The 19396-nt window shown below is 37.5% G+C and overlaps 1 protein-coding gene across 4 annotated transcripts in view; it reads left to right on the top strand.

Annotated features, from left to right (window-relative positions):
* Positions 1-2086: 2086 nt before the first annotated feature.
* Positions 2087-19396, top strand: part of enpp2 (ectonucleotide pyrophosphatase/phosphodiesterase 2) — an 82897-nt gene continuing 65587 nt past the window's right edge. For all 4 annotated transcript variants that reach the window (XM_079836293.1, XM_079836292.1, XM_079836294.1 and 1 more), the window contains exons 1-12: positions 2087-2202; positions 2669-2753; positions 9020-9175; positions 9544-9669; positions 10108-10168; positions 10604-10701; positions 14902-14981; positions 15194-15313; positions 16413-16468; positions 17530-17595; positions 17798-17870; positions 18146-18254. In XM_079836293.1, the coding sequence (XP_079692419.1) occupies positions 2185-2202; positions 2669-2753; positions 9020-9175; positions 9544-9669; positions 10108-10168; positions 10604-10701; positions 14902-14981; positions 15194-15313; positions 16413-16468; positions 17530-17595; positions 17798-17870; positions 18146-18254 (1048 nt within the window). In that variant the 5' untranslated portion in view covers positions 2087-2184. The remainder of the gene's footprint in view (positions 2203-2668; positions 2754-9019; positions 9176-9543; positions 9670-10107; positions 10169-10603; positions 10702-14901; positions 14982-15193; positions 15314-16412; positions 16469-17529; positions 17596-17797; positions 17871-18145; positions 18255-19396) is intronic.

The following is a 19396-nucleotide window of genomic DNA, read 5'->3' as shown; positions in this document are numbered from 1 at the left end:
AAGCTCGTATCACTCAAGGCCGCTTTTCTGCTTGCGATCATATCAGTTAAGCGAGTGGGTGACCTGCACGCGCTCTCAGAGAGCACCTCTTGTCTGGAATTTTGGCCAAACGACTCTAAAGTCATCCTCAAACCAAGACATAGATATGTACCTAAGGTGCTTTCAACTCTGTTCAGAGCACAGGTCATTTCACTTTCAGCACTCTCATCATCGTTAGATGAGGAAGATGCTAATTTGTTCTGTCCTGTCAGAGCGCTGAGAATATACATAGAGCGTTCCGCTGCTTTCAGGCAAACTGAACAGCTCTTTGTGTGCTTTGGTGGCCGCACCCGCGGGTGCGCGGTTACAAAGCAGACCTTTTCACGATGGATAGTGGATGCTATCTCGCTGGCTTATGAGTCCAAAGATCTCAGCTGCCCTATAGGCATCAAAGCCCATTCTACTAGAGGCATGGCCTTGTCGTGGGCTTGGTCTACTGGCAGTTCTCTGAATGATATCTGTGCGGCGGCAGGCTGGGCCTCCCCGTCCACTTTTATCAGGTTTTATAATTTGGATGTCCCTGCCTTACAGGCTCGGCTTCTCGCTGTGCAATACATATTAACCCCTTATGGCCCGACAGTCTGGTCTGGGTTAAGTATTTGTATAAGATAAGTCATAAGCACATTCCTTACATGACTCGAATTGTCTGGTCATTCAATATTCTTTGGCCCTATACAAACTGTATATATATATATATTATATATATATATATATATATATTAGGGGTGTCGCAATATACCGGTTTTGACAATAACCGTGATATTCAAAGCACAAAATATCGACATCGTGTTAATTTAGGGTGTGGCAATATACCGGTATTGGCGATAACCACAATATTTAAAATGAACAGGACTGGTATGATAACATGACACGTAAATAATCCGATGTCCCGAGTCCGACTGTAGCCATGTTTTTTCCTCCCTCTCTATTACACACTGTTGCAGCCATATAAATAGTTCAGCTTTGTTTATAATGTCAAATTTGTTATATTTCTTTTTGTTTCTTTATTAAGTTAATTTAGAAAAAATGTTTGGGGCAGTTTTCGTTAGTTAAATTAAAGTTTTAGTTTTTTTCCTAATGACCAAGCGGCCAGCGGCCGACAGTGAGTTAACCGCATGTTTGATCAATTTATCCTCTCAAATCAACACTTGACTTGTCTTGCCTATAAAATCCATATATATAAAATACTTCAAGCATATCACAATGTAAGTTTATATGTTTCCTATCACCACCACAGTAAAAACGCATTTTTGACAAGCTGAGGCAGGCTCGCACGCAGAATCTGACCTTTTCACTGACGTAATGAGGCAATGATGTGCACTTGCTAGCATGTTCCATTTAAGTGTTCTCCGAATGCTAAAGAGGAGCCTTGTCTAGCCTCTGAAGGAAGTGACTTGGAAGGACTAGTCCTACAGAGGAAGGATCCTTGACATTGAGAAACACCTAGGGTCTTTTATACCCTTGGCTATGCAAATTCTGCTGCCCCCTGTGGCGGGAATATTAGAGGGACCTGATTGGTCCTTCCCGCCCAGCGGTCTCGCCATAGGTTCCTGCAGTTGCAGCGGCACAGCCAATCAGCACGCAGCTGCTTCCTGCTGAGAGCTGTGCAGCTGCACTGCATTTTACATGGTATTTTTAGAATAAAAATTTGCTTCAAAATCTCGAGGAAAGGAAATTCCCCCTAGCGTTTAGCTAAACGCAATACTCGTTCCCTCTTCTCAGGGAACCGAGGTTATGTAAGTAACCGAAGCGTGTGTTGCCTGAGGGCAACACCATACCATAGAGGGTTAATGTTAACATCCATTGCATTTATTTATTTATTTATTTATTTATTTCCCTTTTCTGAGACCGCTAAAGAGACGAATTTGCGATGGAGAACAGTTTGAAAGTTGTCATTTAGCCTACTTTATGATTATTTGTCATTAAAGTCAAATATAAGTCAAATGTCTGATATTTTAATGCTAAGTGTTTTGGGGGCTGTTAAAGGGGGGACGCTGTCTCAGTGTAATTCGTCACAGGTTTGCCAGATGTGACGTTAGTGTTTCCTGGTGTGTATTGGTTGAGGGTAAAGTCAACATGTGAATAGTGTCGTGGATTGAGTATTCACTCAGTGTTGCAGAGTCAGGGATCCGAAACACATCAACCATGCTGCAACTGAAATGGGTAGGCTACAGTGACTTACGTTATTGAGTTCTCTTTATAATGAGAGTTATACATTTAGCGGACTTTTCTATTACATTTTATAGATTTGATTAAATAATATGCCTTATAAAGTATAACGCCGTTTTATTGAGCACATTGTACTTTTCTTTTAACTGTCGTTACATAAACTTTTAAAAGGTAGTTTTATTAGCAGCTGAAAATATATATTCGACTGCTTGGATTTGCTTTTTGGAAACCTCTCATTTCCTCTGGTCACAGACAAAGCAAAAAGTCTAAGAAACATGTTATTACTAAATGTCTTCTCCACCGTCACATGTTGTGAGAAATTAACTTACGGGCGCTTTAAATTGGCAATTTTTTGCAACCTCCACTACATTAGTAATAGTTTGAATGAGTCTGCTTTACTGCTATATCGGAACCCATGGATTATTCCGTTATGTCTTCTCCACGGTATGTCTACACGCAGGTATTCTCCGTTATGTATCTTCTCTCGCGGTGCACTGTGTGTGAGGCTTATGTGGTCAGGCGGTCCGACAAGGCAGGATCCTCAGGTGAGTTTTTCTCTGGATGTGTGGATATAATGAATATAATATAGGTCCACATAGACTCGGTGGCTTTTGTGTCCCCGGTAAATATCATGATCTTATTTAAAATATTGAACAATATAAATTGTAAAGCAATCTTGGCCATAAATGACATAATTTGAACTCTAAGCATATTGAAGTTGTTTTTTGTTTTTGATTTGTTTCTGATTTCATGTCAGAATTTCCACTCTGTTAGTGTCCAACATGTTAAATATGAGGACCTAACAGAGTGTAGTGATTGTGAAGGTAATGTTTTGTATATTGTTTCCCATCAAAATTCAGTTCAAACTAAAGTAATATTGTAACTGGTTGTATGTGAGCGATTCGTACATTATTCTGATAATTTATTAACTGATATGCTTTTAAAGGGAGATGGGATGTTTAAGATAACGTACACAATGCCCATTAATTAGAATCATAAGTATTTTAAACTGTTGTTCATTTGTCACTAACAAGATGGGCATTTTTGATCTTCCATTTAATTTATTTTGTTTATTAAATATATTGACCCAAGCTTGACCAAAATAATTTTTCAAATGTTTTACATCAGACTATCATGCATGCACAAAAATGTATTTTAAATTGGCACTCAAAGTTAATAAAAATCCGTTTGATTTTCTATGCTTTATGGTGTCCAAAAGGCACAGAAAATCAGGAATGGCCCATATATATCTTCAATATGTAACTGTATACACAGTATGTATTATTTATTTATTTTCCTCATAAAAAAAACATATGAAGAAATAAGCCAAACTTGATGTAATATCAGTTCTAATGTTGAAAAATCTGTGGGTCACCCCCTCAATGGTACTGCCCTATTGAGATTGAGATGAAATTCCTTCTTTATACCATAGATATCTATAGGCTACATACACTGCCCGACCACACAAAAAAGTCGCTGTTTGGATTTAAATAGGCAAATGCTTAAGAGTCTATGATTGGATCATTATTGCAGTTATTATTATGTTTATATAACATGTTTGGCAACAGTTCTTCTAACCCTAATTGATGGAGTGTGTAGCTTTTCATTTCTTAAATAACCATTTAGGAAGACACATCATAGCCATATTCCAGGATGACAATGTCAAGATTAATCAGGTTCAAATTGTAAAAGAATGGTTGGGAAGGGAGCATGAAGAATCATTGTCACACATGAATTGGCACCTCTGACTCCTTAAATTAAATTAATTGAAAGTTTTTGGGATTTGCTGGAGTAGACTTTATTGAGTGCTTGACTCTCTGATCTTGACCAAAAATTTATGCACCTCTAGATGGAAATAACATCACAACATTTATTTCCATCAAGAGGTGCAGAGGTGTTTAGTCTATATCCAATAGGGATGTGTATTATTAGATGGAGAAAAGCATGGATGAAAAGGAACAAAACAAAACATGAACAAACAGCTTCACTGCAAAATGGCAGCCATTAATGAACAAACTAGGCGTCAGTGTAAAGTCCAAGACCATTGATGATATTGGGTTCAAAATATAATCAACAGTGATGATCTGTTTGTAATATTTTGTAAACGGAACTGTCATTGGTTTCTTTCTTAGTTGCGCCACCACTTGTAGTGCTAATATCTGGAAAAGAATAAGAGAATAAAATAAGAGGCTTATTTTAATCAGTAAAATAAGTTATTTGATTAAGACTTCCACATTTACTGTTCTTTTTTGTAGCATGGCTGTGTAGTTTATGTGAAAGTTGCTTTAAGTAATGTTATGACCTTATTTTAATAAAGCATTTAACATACTTCAACAATGCTCTCAAACGAAGTCACAGTCACCATGATGGTAACTCTGCAAAAACCTGCATTAACAGAAACTCTTCTACATTAGTTATCTGTGTTTCTGTCGTGTTGTTTTGGTCACATGTTCCTTTGTCTATGTTTTCCGCCACTTTCTCTGTTTCCTTGGTTACCCTTGTTAGTCTAGTTCTGTTCAGCTGTGTTTAGTTATCCTCATCTGTATCACCTGTGCCCCTCATTAGTCAGTCATCTGTGTTTGTATTTAAGTTCCTCTTTGTGCATTAATTCCTTGGGTCTGGGGCCTGTTCTTCGTACGTTGCTAACTCAGTTAGCTGGATTTGATTGTTGACGATTTGACAGGATCTCGGATTGTTTGGTTCTTTGAAGCTCATCCTGGACTTGCTGTCGTAGTAACTGGTCCGTAAGCTTAAACCTGCTCATGAGCAGGCTTATTTCATGTAAACAGGATTAGATTGCATCTTGAGGTGATACTTAAAATCTGTCCCAGCCACTGCTACTTTATTACAAGAGTTCATTACTGAACCAGGGGCAATAATAATAATTTTAAATTATGATAATAATAATGTAATGTTATATTGTTTATGTATATGAGTGTGTATAATATTATAATGTTGTATATAATAATATAGACACAGCCACTTGATTGAGTGATTTATTTGTGATGGAATTATTACTTTATAATTTTATTGGAGGTTTACACACGTTGTACAGTTACTCTGAGCCGTGCATTAATTTAAGTGATCACAGATATTATGGGACTGGCTTGATGCAGCGCAAGAGATGCAGATAATTTGATCTTGACCCTTAAGAAACTTTAATACTATCACGTTACAAATCTGCTCCAAATTGAATTAAAAATTAAATTACAACATTGAAATAATGTAAAGGGTGTACAAATACTGTATAAAATCGTGAATATAAATAATTGGTAATCATGTTAAAAAAAACAAAAACCATTTATCTATTATAACTTATGTTGGTTTGGTTGTTTAGTTTTTTCCTTATAAAGGTCCAGAAATTCGTGGGGTTTGTATTGTATAATTTGTCAAGTTTTTTTGCCAGGTGGCTTTTTTAATTATATGATGTCATTACGTTGCTGTCTTGACGACAGCCAATCGCTGCATTGCTGATCGTGGTTTCGAGTATCGATGCATCTGCCCTCTTCAGGGAACACAAGAATGCGCAGTGATCTTAGATCATTTAATCCAGATATTTAAATCCAATCTGCAAATTTGTTTGAAGAACCAAATTAGCCAGACATCAGTTATCACGATGAAACGATCTGGGATCTGTCAAATCATCTCAGATGTATTAAGCGAGGTACGAAGAACAGACCCCTTGTCTGGTGTCCATTATGGTTACACGTTGTGTCTATGCTGTTTGGTGTTCTGCCCAACGCTTATTTGAATAAAAACCTATCTTTGTGGAAGTCCCGAATCGCCTCTTCTCTGCTGCACCAGACAACTGTAACAACATTAGCATAAAACATTAATCACTACTAAATCTCACAATTAACATTAAACATCATTGAATAGTCCATATGACTCCAGTGGTTCAACCTTAATTTTATGAAGCGACGAGAATACTTTTTGTGCGCAAATAAAAAGAATGACTTTAATTTATTCACATCTGTGTCAGTCCAGTCCTTCCAAGTTACGTCAGAGCTATGCCAGAACGCCGGCTTACCATTGGCTGATGCTGTTCACGTGAGCACTACGACACAGATTTAAGATATATTAGATTTAGTCCGAGAGCTTTCTGTACCTCCATTGAAAATGTATGTACGGTATACTGTCCATGTCTTGAAAGATAATAAAAACATCATCAAAGTAGTCCATGTGACATCAGTGGGTTAGTTAGAATTTTTTGAAGCATCGAAAATACATTTTGGTAAAAAAAATACAAAAACTACGACTTTATTCAGCATTGTCTTCTCTTCTGTGTCTGTTGTCAATCCGCGTTCACGACTCCGCAGTGACGCTGCTGATGTAAGACGCTGCTGACGCGTTATCTGGTGCGCCCGAGCTCCCTTAGGCCCTGTCCAAAATGTCCGCACTTTTGACGACGTAATGCCGCTTTGCTTTCGCATATCGTCCTCAAAGGGGGTGCTCGCGAGCACCCTTCTGAGACCTAAAATGATGATTCGGACACCCTGCGGTCTCGTGGACTTAACGGACACGCGCATGCGCCATTGTAAGTCCACAAGACCGAAAGTGCACATGAAGTGTGCCATTTGGGATAGGGCCTCAGACAGTAAACGAAGCTCGGGCGCACCAGATAACACGTCAGCATCAGATAACACGTACACGGAAGAGAAGACAGTGCTGAATAAAGTCGTAGTTTTTGTTATTTTTGGACCAAAATGTATTTTCGATGCTTCAAAAAATTCTAACTAACCCACTGATGTCACATGGTGTTTTTTGATGATGTTTTTATTACCTTTCTGGACATGGGACAGTATACCATGAATACATTTTCAATGGAGGGAAAAAGTTCTCGGACTAAATCTAAAATATCTTAAACGGTGTTCCAAAGATCGATTACGGGTGTGGAACGACATGAGGGTGAGTCAATAATGACTCAAAATGTTCATTTTTGGGTGAACTAACCCTTTAATTTTAGCATTTACTGTCCCTTTTCGAGTGCCATGGGCAAAGCATGCTGGGAAATAGAAATCCTAGTTTCAGTTAAACTTAAGTTAATCTAAATTAAAATAAATAATTACATAATACTCAAAACAATGAAACCGTTCAGTTTACTTAAAATATGTCAGTTCCGTGAACTTAAAAGAAAAAAGTGCTAAATGCTCATAAACGTTAATTTGAAGTTTGTGCTACCCAAACCAATTCATTATTTTGAGCGTTAGGGTTTGCAGCGTACCTTTTTACCTCCTAAACCTAGATTATTAAAGGTCCCGTTTTTCGTGTTTTTTTTTGAAGCTTTGATTGTGTTTACAGTGTGCAATATAACATGTGTTCATGTTTCGCGTGTAAAAAAACACAGTATTTTTCACACAATTTACTTATCTGTATACTGCTGTTTTCACTGTCCTCAAAACGGCTTGAAAGATTTCCCTGTTCTATGAAGTCCCTCCTTCAGAAACACGTAACGAGATCTGATTGTGCCAGCGGTTCCCGTGTTGTGATTCGACAGCAGCTTAGCGCACGCAGAGCGCACGTTACCGGAAAGGTCACGCCTCTCACCATAACGGGGATGCATGCGCTCAATGATCTCTAAGTACAGCGTCCCTGGGAAAGCCAAACAAAGGTGACTTGACTCCGGGATGAAAATAACAGCGTCTCGACGACATGGCGACAAACAAACGGAACCGAACGCTTCCTCTTATCCACGTGGGAGCAACAAGACCACGCCCCCTTTTTCGCGTACTCTTGTGGGCTGAGGTTAGTCGACAAACTGCTCTACTGACGTAATTAAAGCAGGATGTACAGAGATGTAGTCCCAACCGGCCGTTCGCTGTAGGCTTTGAAAGGGAACTTCTGTTAAATAAAATATCTCGCTTGGCATTGAACTTTGAGCTTTATAATTTTACAGGTATTATATATGCTCTAACAGCAACATTACACACTAACTAAAGTTTGAAAAATGGGATCACGAAGAACAGGACCTTTAACACTTTGCAAATTGCAAGCACTGGTTTTTCCTTTGGAATATGCACATTTAGTTACAAAGTTTAATGATTAAAAGATTACTTGTTGTTATCGATTCAGATATTATAAATGTTAGAAATGTAGTTATAAATGTCATGAAATGTACAGTTACGTTGATGTGTTAAATCCATGTGTGTATGTAATAGCTTCATGTATCCAGCCCGTGTGAAATTATAGAGGTTTCACTCAAATTGGTTTTGCTGTGTATCTTGGACAGCAGCACCGTGTTTTTCTGTTTATGAACCAGGCCAATTCAACTGATGCCATTCTAAACATGTCAAGACGGTTTCTGTAGCTTATATAATTTAGACGAGTTTGAACAAAAGTTTTGACCAAGATTTGACATTGCATTATCCAGTATTCAATGATTCATTGTTCATTCTGCAATTTAACTTTATAGCGTCATTTGTTTGTTTAAATGTTCCTCTTTTCTTTTTTTTAATCAAGCCTTCATGTCAGTTCATGTAGTAGTAGTAATGAGCCAGGAACATTTAATGAAACAGCCACTTTCTGTTGCTCTCTCAGCTGGTGATCGAAAATTAAGGAAATATTTGCATTGCTATACCCTAAGTCAATATTGAGATGTGCAGAGAACATTTCAGCTCCTTGACCCTTTTTTATTAAAGGTGGGAATGATTAAACTACATACATGTCTTCAGCTTCAAAGCAGAGCAGTCTTTGCACCTGCATAACAAACTTTTGAGTTTGGTGGTGTGTGTTTAGATTTAAATGTCTCTTAAATCTTTGTTCTTTGTCTCTTCTTTTTTCTCTTTCTTGATCTTTATCCTGTCCCCCCAAGTTCTCTCTGACCATCCTTTTACCAGCCTATCAGGTTCCTGCAAAAACAGGTGCTTTGAACTAGTGGAAGCAGAACCCCCAAACTGTCGCTGTGACAACCTGTGTAAAACATACAATACGTGTTGCTCAGACTTTGATGAACACTGCCTGAAAACAGGTATGTGGGGTCTGAGGCTTTATGATGTAAAATAAATTGGAAAAAAAAATACATTTTGCACTATATAAATGTAAATTTTTGTACAATTCACTTGTACCAATGGTCACGTTTCATTGCATCCATTGAAGCAAACAATGTTATTTTAAACTTTCTCAAATCATGCTGGATAACATGGATAATCAGGTTTTGTACAAACGTTTGTCTACCAAATACTAAGTTCTCAAATTCATTATTAGTTGATTAGATGTACACTACTTTTTGTCTAAGGACATGCTTAGCTCAATTTGCTTGTGCCAGGCTACTTTCCTTCAGTTTTACATTGTTGATTTTTGTTTATGAGAGATGTTTAATTTTTTTTGTGCCTTCAGCGGGAGGTTTTGAGTGCAGTAAAGAGCGCTGTGGTGAAACTCATAATGAGCAGCATGCCTGCCACTGCTCCGAGGACTGCATGGCCAAAGGAGACTGCTGCACTAACTACAGGTCTCTCTGCAAAGGTGGGAGGCTTTCAAAGAGTTTCCGCAAACTGAAAACACAAAAATTACATGTATTTCATTTGAATGTAATTAGCAGAAAGTTTAGCAAACCTGGTTTACTCTTAGAAAAAAGTTGAATTTAAAAGTGCCCATCACGTTTTGGCAAATATATTGCTGTACTTTTTGAGCGCCCATCATGCATATTTTAGTCAATTACCATCAAGCTCTTAGGCACTGTACTTGAATAACTAGAAAGTAGCTGCTGGGGCATTATCAAGATTTTCTCCAATAAGGATTTGATATTTGTCAAACCAACTACAGTTATAAAAAAAGGTGGGGATGGGCGTGTTTTAAGTGCAACTGTAAAACAAGAGCACCGTATTGCCTGGACATTAGATGTGTTTGCATATGTATGAATGTCACCTGGTGCTTCATTGACTGACTTCCTCTCTCTGTTAGGTGATGTTCCTTGGTTACAGGAAGAGTGTGAAGAGATTAAAAACCATGAGTGTCCTTCCGGGTGAGAGACACAGTTGTGATTTCGGTGACAAACATCACACTCCCAATCATCCCACCTTTTATATTCAACACTAGGTCAACAACACTCATATCTTCACAACTATGCTTTACATACTAGAAGAAAGGGAATATTAATATTAAGAAAATATGAATTAATGCTGTGAAGTGCAGTGGGGTTTAAGAGATTGGGTTTCTGTGTGACATTGACAAAACACCTATCCAGGAGGACTGCTGGGTGGATTGCATGACAATTAATGTTAATGCATGCACATTAAGTGTGACATTTTGAGCCTAAACAATAGTCTAAGGAAGGCTGTTATAAAAATACCATTCAAATAAAAGACCATTTGTCCACTGGAAATAAGGACAAATTTTAGCAATAAATCCTAATTTAATTTGGTTTGTATTTGGTGTACTAATGCTTCTGCTTATCTAGGTTTGTTCGGCCCCCTGTCATCATGTTGTCTGTTGATGGCTTTCGTGCATCTTACATGAAAAGAGGGAGCACGGTGATCCCCAATATCGAGAAACTCAGTAAGAACTGTTTTTTTATTATCAAAATGAACAAACTGAATATAAATGAATATTGACTAAGCTGTCAATCAGATAAAAAATTATGAAATGTATTACACAATGTACAGATTTAACTAATCAAATAAATCACAATTAATTGTATGGTACATCTTATGTTGTGTAAATAATGTGTTAAGATTTTACACTTTATAACAAGTATACAGTAATAAAGTACTTAAATCATTAACAAACTATTTGTTCATAGTTAATTCATAGTTAATATATTGTAGTCTCTACATTGTTAATATATTAATAGGCTATATACTATTGACTATGAATTAACTAACTGGTGGTGTTTTGTATTTGTGTGTATGACACTGTGCACCTTTATATACAGTCATGTGTAAAAGATAGGACACCCCATGAAATATTTAGTTCTTTTTTAAGAAATATGGACATATCAATATTTGATCTTCTTTCAAACAATATCTATAGATAAATGTAATGTAATTGAACCAAAAACAATTTAACCATGATATAATTTATGTAACTAAAAATTTACAAAGATGACAATTCCTACTGTGGAAAAAGTTAGGACACCCTATGTCCTAATAGCTGGTATTACCCCCTTTGGCTGAAATAACCAAGACATTTCCTATAAATGTCTACAAGTCTTTGACATCGACTGGGAGAAGTTTTTCCCACTCCTCCATACAGAATATTTTCAGCTGTGTGATGTTTGAGGGGTTTCTTGCATGCACAGCCCGCCTCAAATCACCCCACAGCATCCCAATAGGATTTAGATGCAGACTTTGACGTGGCAATTCCAGAACTCTCCATTTCTTTCTTTTGAGCCATTCCTTGGTGGATTTACTGGAATGTTTTGGGTCATTGTCATGTTGCATAGTCCACATCTGCTTCAGCTTCAATTTTTGGACAGATGGTCTTACATTTTTCTCGAGTACCCTCTGATACAATAAAGAATTCATAGTGGATTCTATGATAGCGAGTTGCCTACAGCAAAGCAGCCCCAAACCATGACATTTCCAACCCCATGCTTCACAGTTGGTATGAGGTTCTTGTGCTCAAATGCTGTCTTTGGTTTGCGCCAACTTCTGCTACTGGGCCCAAACAATTAAACTTTGAATTTATCTGTCCAAAGCGCATTGTTCCAAAAGTTCTGGTCTTTTTATTTTTATTTTTATTTTTTTTGACAGCAAGGGTTTCCTCCTTGCACACCTCGCATGCAAATAAAACTTGTGCAGTCTCTTTCTTATGGTAGACGCATGAACTTTGACATCAGCTGTGGCAAGAGTTACCTGTAGGTCCCGAGATTACATTTTAGGATTGTTGGAGAATTCTTTAAGCATCTTGCAGTCTGCTCTTGGGCTAAACTTGCTACAATGGCCTTACTTTGGCATCTTGATAGTTGTTTTAAATGTTCTCCACTTGTAAAAAAATTTCCGGACAGTGCAATCTTGATTTAGAATATTTTGGAGATTTTTTTTAAAGCCCTTCCCAGACTCGTATGCATCTACAACCTTCTTTCTGAAGGTCTTTAGAGAGCTTTTATGATCTCACCATGGTGATTTTATTCACTTCAACAATCAAGAGCAAACCAAACTAAATGTCTGAGGTTTAAATAAGACAGGCTCCTCTACAATCCTCTCTGACAATGTTCTGATCTTTTGCACATGATGTGGCACACCTGATTCTAATTTTATGCATTTTAAGTAGTAAATAAATGTGGAGGTGTCCTATATTTTTCCTCATTAAATATGGCATTTCTATTAAGTTCCTTTTTTACAAATAATTTTTACAAATAAAAAGACATTTGTTCCGTTTTATTCATTTTTAGTATTATTTATATTACCTCCAACTCTCAATATTGTTAAAATGAAGATCCTGTGTCAAACATAGGACCCTGGGATATGTTCACAAATCCTTTTAATTGCCCTATAATTTCCTTTGCCCTTTCTGAACTCTGTCGTGTCAAGTCAGGTCAAATTTATTTGTATAGCGCTATTCACAATACATTGTTTCAAAGCAGCTTTACATAAAATCATGATGTTAATCATCATACCTTATAGTTGCAATTTGCAGATTAGGTGATAAAATAGTTTACATTTTGCGACAATACAAGCAATCAGGGAGTTGAAATTAGAATATATCGCTTTACATAAGTCTAATGTGTATATATGCGGATAAAGTTAGATATAGTCAAGTCACCTTTATTTATATAGCGCTTTATACAATACAGCAGTCCCTCCAGAAAAACGCGATTATGCGATCGCATGATTTAATGCATAATCAGCCAAAGTCCGCATATTTATGTGAGGGCCGCATTTTTTCAAATACGCCGCACTTTCGCCGCATAAATTGCCTATTTCCGCGTGCAAAATATGCGGGGCTAGCATGATTTCATAATCCCCGCATTTTTGCAAAAAGTTGAAAAATGTTTGTTTACTTCACACAAGAGCCGCTATTTCCCCCTATTGCCATGGGAACGCTTTGAATTGACGTAATTACCGGACGTGAACGTAATCGAAAAGCTGCAAACCCCGTGGTGAAACCATAAAAAACAGCAAAAGACAGCGCAAAGCAGTTTCCCAGTGTGTTGACCGATTTCAAAACACAGATTCATAATGCTTCGAAGCTTCATGATGCTGAGACGATTCAGCGGTTTGGATCGCCAAAGTCACGTATTTCAGCAGTTTGACACGCGATCCGAATCATGAATCGACTCGCTGATTCATAACGCTTCGAAGCTTCATGATGCCATGGTTTGAAATCGGTCATCACTATATAAGTCGTTATTTAGGTTTTTTTTTGTGCACAAAAACTATTCTCGTCGCTTCATAAAGTTATTGTAGAACCACTGTAGTGAGATGGACTTTGTAATGACGTCTTTAGTACCTTTTATGGGTCTTGAGAGTGCATTGTGCCAATGGAGGCCTTTCTGAGCCATCGGATTTCAACTAAAATATCTTCATTTGTGTTCCGAAGATGAACGGAGGTCTTACGGGTGTCGAACGACATGAGGGGAAGTCATTAATGACAGAATTTTCATATTTGGGTGAACTAACCCTTTAAGAGATTGCACTTTGTGCATTGGAAGCACTCGAATGTCTGTTTTGTATAGCTACCTCTGTAAAACAGGAAGTTATTTATTCATTTTTTCAGAAGTTGTAGCATATTCCTTTTGTAAAGCTACAGAACTTGTTTGACTCAATGTTTTGTAAATTTGAGCCATGTGTTTATTAAGGTCTTCAATAAAACAAGATGAGAACTTACATTTTCCCAGCACTTTATGGAGTGCTTTTTTTTTCTCTTTTTCATCAAACCACAGTTTTTGCTAGTGCCCGCAATTTCATCGCATAAAATTGCATAAATATCCTGCATTTTCCATCGCATTTAAGAAAACGTGCCGCATAATAAAGGATTTTTGCCCGCAACAATCACACAAAAAAAGCCGCATTTTTATGGAAGGACTGCTTTACAGCGATAACAGGAAAATGATTCACTGATGTAAACAGAGTTCATTTTGGCTGTACAGCAGCTCTAAAAGAAAATATTGTCATTGTTAAGCTGAATTCGGTTCAGTGTTGATTCGGTTCAGTTTCATTGTAAAGATCATCAATTATTACATTAGTTAATTTCTATAAAGCAGAAAACAGTGACTTATATCCAACTTTATATAGAGAGCTGTGCGATAACGTAGTTTACATTTTATGACAATATAAAAAAATAACATAATATATTTACTATTATATAGTACATATTGCTTTATGTGAGTATACTGATTGTATGCAGGTAAGCTTTGTTGTACTATATATTAAACTTAATATACATATTTTTTTCTCTTATTTTATTTTTTTCCTTGTGAAATTAGCAAGTGGACTCTGTCTTTAGCAAACACTAAAGTGCCATCACGCAGCAGGGATTTAAAATGAAACTCAAAAATCGATTCTGAATTTGTGTGGTTTGATTCAAAGAACTTTGCTGACTTTCCCCCCCACTTAATCACTGGCCTGCAGCCTACAGCAATCCATTTTGCAGTTGAGCTTTACTGTTGTTTAACTACATGGCAATATCAACTACATGAAAGTTGTGAGCTCTGAAAATTACATTTGTATATTACATATATATTCAGCATGTATTGTACTAAATGAATGCCTTTAATTGATAGTTCTAAAATGTCTTGTTTTTTTTCTCTTGTAGGATCATGTGGAACCCATGCACCATACATGAGACCTATGTACCCCACCAAAACCTACCCGAATTTGTATACAATAACAACAGTATGTATTAATTTTGTGTACCTTCTGTTACTCTTGCTTATAAGCTCGCAGAATCTGCAAGATGTTTATCTTTTGTTGCATTTAGTTTTTTATTTATTGTTTAGTGAAAAAAATAGCAATTTTTATGGTACCTTTTTTTTAATGATAGGATTCAAATTCTACAAGGGGGATTTTTGATTTGAACATTTCTTTTGTTTTTTTCTTTGCTTTAGGGGCTTTATCCTGAGTCGCATGGAATTGTGGGTAACTCCATGCATGACCCTGGCTTTGATGCTAACTTTAACATCCGTGGGAAAGAAAAGCTCAATCATCGATGGTGGGGAGGACAACCTGTGAGTTGCCCTTCCATATTTTTTTAAAACATTTTATATATTATAATTAAATATGTGCAAATCATAAAAAAATTCAAAACGATCCCTGTTCACACAGATCCACGAAAACTAAAAACCCTGACATGCCAGGCCAGTAGTTGGTGAGGTCACTTTGTAAAGAAAAACTTTCAGTTTCGGCCTGTTTGTCACACAAAGCTATCATATACTCCAAAATAATTGGAATATAGTGGACACATTCTATAGATTATTTTGATGGTTCTTATGGAACAATGTGAGTAAATGATGACAGAACTTCATTTTTGACTGAACTATCCCTTTAACTGAGTCTGATTTGTTTTGGAGGGCTCTTAAAAGTGTGAAATTAATAGGTATATATATTTTCATGACAGCTCTTTCCAGGGATAATTGGCCTTCTTTGCTATGACACACGTGGTAGCCAGTGCTGTTTGGTATCCTTGACCTCAAATCTGGCTTCACACAATATTTGAATTTGAATATAGGCTACTCAAACTTTAACTATCAAAGGTAAATCCAGTCATGTATATACTAGTATGTAGACTGTGCAGTCATAATCATCTCCCCATTTTAAACAGTAAACCCTTGTCTTAGTACCTCACTGGCACAGTTTTATGAAACTGCAAGCAGTGGAACTATGTGCATGATGTCAGTGAGCTTTTTAGAACTGTGATCATGTGCAAGCTACATGGAAACAAGGGGGGCATCTCCAACACACATGTCAGCTATTAGTCCAACAGCTGGAATCAATTCTTAGTTTTCACTGATTTTTATTTCTTCTGGCTGTTTCTAGACCCCACTGACTGAGCTGTAATGGTAAATGAGGCCATCACAGATGGAACTTACAGTCTCGTCACTGCAGTTTGAAAATTTCTGCCAAGAACTTGTGAAAATTACCCAACACATACAACAGTTGTCTCTCATTTGTGAATTGTGATCCCTAAACTTTGTTTTTGTCCAGTGATCTATCAGGTTTTCTGATGAGAGACAGATTGCACTTCTTAGAAACATGAAAGAAAACTATTTTCCCACACAGTAGTACAACACATGTTTTATCTGATAACACATTTTCTTCCATTTCTAGATCTGGATAACAGCAGTGAAACAGGGAGTAAAGGCTGGTACGTTTTTCTGGCCAGTGTAAGTCAACATGATCCAAATTCAAATGCAAACAATGTTTTTTTTTATGGTAATTTATAACTGTATTCTGTAACATGGCTAATGAAATAATTCATTCCATACTGTTTGTGCTATGCACATAGGTGATACCTCAAATCACGTGGCTTGTTGATGAGAGGTGTGGAATCTCTCAATTTTATTCTGGTGGATTTTTAAACAGCAGAAAAAATTCCATACGCTTGCAATGAACACAGGATTTATCAATCCTAGAGACCATAATGTCATAGAGACTTAGGTCCTTTGTGGGCATGTTGTGGTCAAGTAAAACAAACATAAAACATCACCCTAGAAACCACAAAGCAATGACAAGTAGAGTTGCACAGACAAGCACCAATCGGATTTTCTTAAAATGACATGAATTGCGCTAGTGAGATTTCATAAGAAAAAGGAAATCACATGAATGTTTTTTTTGTTCTATGTGCTCTCTGGCATATCCTAGGCTTTCCTAGGACTGAAACACAAATATCTCCTCATCTGCACTCACTGAGAGCTTTCAGACTGCTTGAACTGTTTTGCTAGCAATTTGTGAGAAAAGGTCCTATATACAGAAACCAAGGCCCCCCTGCATACTTTAGATCAACTGCATACTGAAATCAGCAAATTGGAAGGGCAAAGTGCTTTTCAGAGCTACTTCTTTTGGCCTCAGCTGGAAAAAATTAAATTGGCTATTCTTATCTTAGCCAGTAGTTTGAGGGAGCCTGCGCTTAGTGCATACATTTACCTAATGTTGATACAACTGGACCGGAGGTCAGGATGAGTGGAGGTGGTAGTGGGGAAAGGGTTTCCTGTAGAGATTGACTGAAATAATCTTTCTTGCCCCGTTGTCTCCTGATACTCTACATAAACACTACATACAATGGTTTGCCAAATTAACTGCCGGGCTGACAGCTCTTTGAGAAAATGTCAGCTATACATGCTTTAAATTTGCTTGATTATGGTGTCTAAATTTAAGGGATATTTTGTGCATGTTCTGTCTTTTCTTAGTATGTATGCACCAATTCTGATGTGTGGTATATTAACAGGGGCATTCCATTGGAAAGGAGAGTTCTGACTATGTTGCAATGGCTTCACCTTCCTGATTCAGAGAGGTCAGTATGTACTATTAACACCCCTCTAAATGCTAAATTAATTTGTTTTTTGGCATTTCATTTAAAATGTTCAGAATCTCTTCAAAACTCCCTCATTACTTTTTTACTCCACAAAGTTCAGTACTCTGTATTTGATAGTGAATGGGACATTGATTTTGGTTACTATGTGGTTATATTAATAATCACCTTATTGTTTTTGCAGGCCATATGTTTATGCAATGCATTCTGAACAGCTGGATTCCTATGGCCACAAACTAGGACCCCATAGCACAGAGGTAAGCAAAGTGTACAGGAATCATATAGTTTAGGAGATCAGTTCTCTGACATTGTCTCTTACACCAGCTACAGTCACACACATTACTTATCTAAACATATATGGTCATGTTGTCATATAAGCAAACTTCTCAGCCCAAAAACAGACTCACTGCAAACACTGCTTACATTTCCTAACAATAGTGTGTCAATTCAAACTTGCCTCAAGTAAATTTGAAATTTGAAGTCTGTTGATGTTTCAGTTTGAGCATTATATAAATGCTGGTTCATTTTACAGCTTGACAGTGCACTGAGGGAGATTGATAAGGTGATTGGACAGCTGATGAATGGCCTGAAACAGATGAAACTGCACCGTTGTGTCAATATCATCTTGGTTGGAGACCATGGTACTACATTTAGAAGTCCTGGTTTAGGGTTTCTAGGGATATATATATATATACAGTGAGGAAAATAAGTATTTGAACACCCTGCTATTTTGCAAGTTCTCCCACTTAGAAATCATGGAGGGGTCTGAAATTGTCATCGTAGGTGCATGTCCATTGTGAGACATAATCTAAAAAAAAAAAAAATATCCAGAAATCACAATGTATGATTTTTTAACTATTTATTTGTATGATACAGTTGCAAATAAGTATTTGAACACCTGAGAAAATCAATGTTAATATTTGGTACAGTAGCCTTTGTTTGCAATTACAGAGGTCAAACGTTTCCTGTAGTTTTTCACCAGGTTTGCACACACTGCAGGAGGGATTTTGGCCCACTCCTCCACACAGATCTTCTCTAGATCAGTCAGGTTTCTGGCCTGTCGCTGAGAAACACGGAGTTTGAGCTCCCTCCAAAGATTCTCTATTGCGTTTAGTTCTGGAGACTGGCTAGGCCACGCCAGAACCTTGATATGCTTCTTACAGAGCCACTCCTTGGTTATCCTGGCTGTGTGCTTCGGGTCATTGTCATGTTGGAAGACCCAGCCTCGACCCATCTTCAATGCTCTAACTGAGGGAAGGAGGTTGTTCCTAAAATCTCGCAATACATGGCCCCGGTCATCCTCTCCTTAATACAGTGCAGTCGCCCTGTCCCATGTGCAGAAAAACACCCCCAAAGCATGATGCTACAACCCCCATGCTTCACAGTAGGGATGGTGTTCTTGGGATGGGACTCATCATTCTTCTTCCTCCAATCACGTTTAGTGGAATTATGACCAAATTTCTATTTTGGTCTCATCTGACCACGTGACTTTCTCCCATGAGTCCTCTGGATCATCCAAATGGTCATTGGCAAACTTAAGACGGGCCTGGACATGTGCTGGTTTAAGCAGGGGAACCTTCCGTGCCATGCATGATTTCAAACCAAGACGTCTTAGTGTATTACCAACAGTAACCTTGGAAACGGTGGTCCCAGCTCTTTTCAGGTCATTGACCAGCTCCTCCCATGTAGTTCTGGGCTGATTTCTCACCTTTCTTAGGATCATTGAGACCCCACGAGGTGAGATCTTGCATGGAGCCCCAGTCCGAGGGAGATTGACAGTCAT

This window comes from Gobio gobio (genome assembly GCF_949357685.1).
Source record: "Gobio gobio genome assembly, chromosome: 15".
NCBI classification, from domain to species: domain Eukaryota; kingdom Metazoa; phylum Chordata; class Actinopteri; order Cypriniformes; family Gobionidae; genus Gobio; species Gobio gobio.
This window is presented reverse-complemented; position numbering and strand designations above follow the sequence as displayed.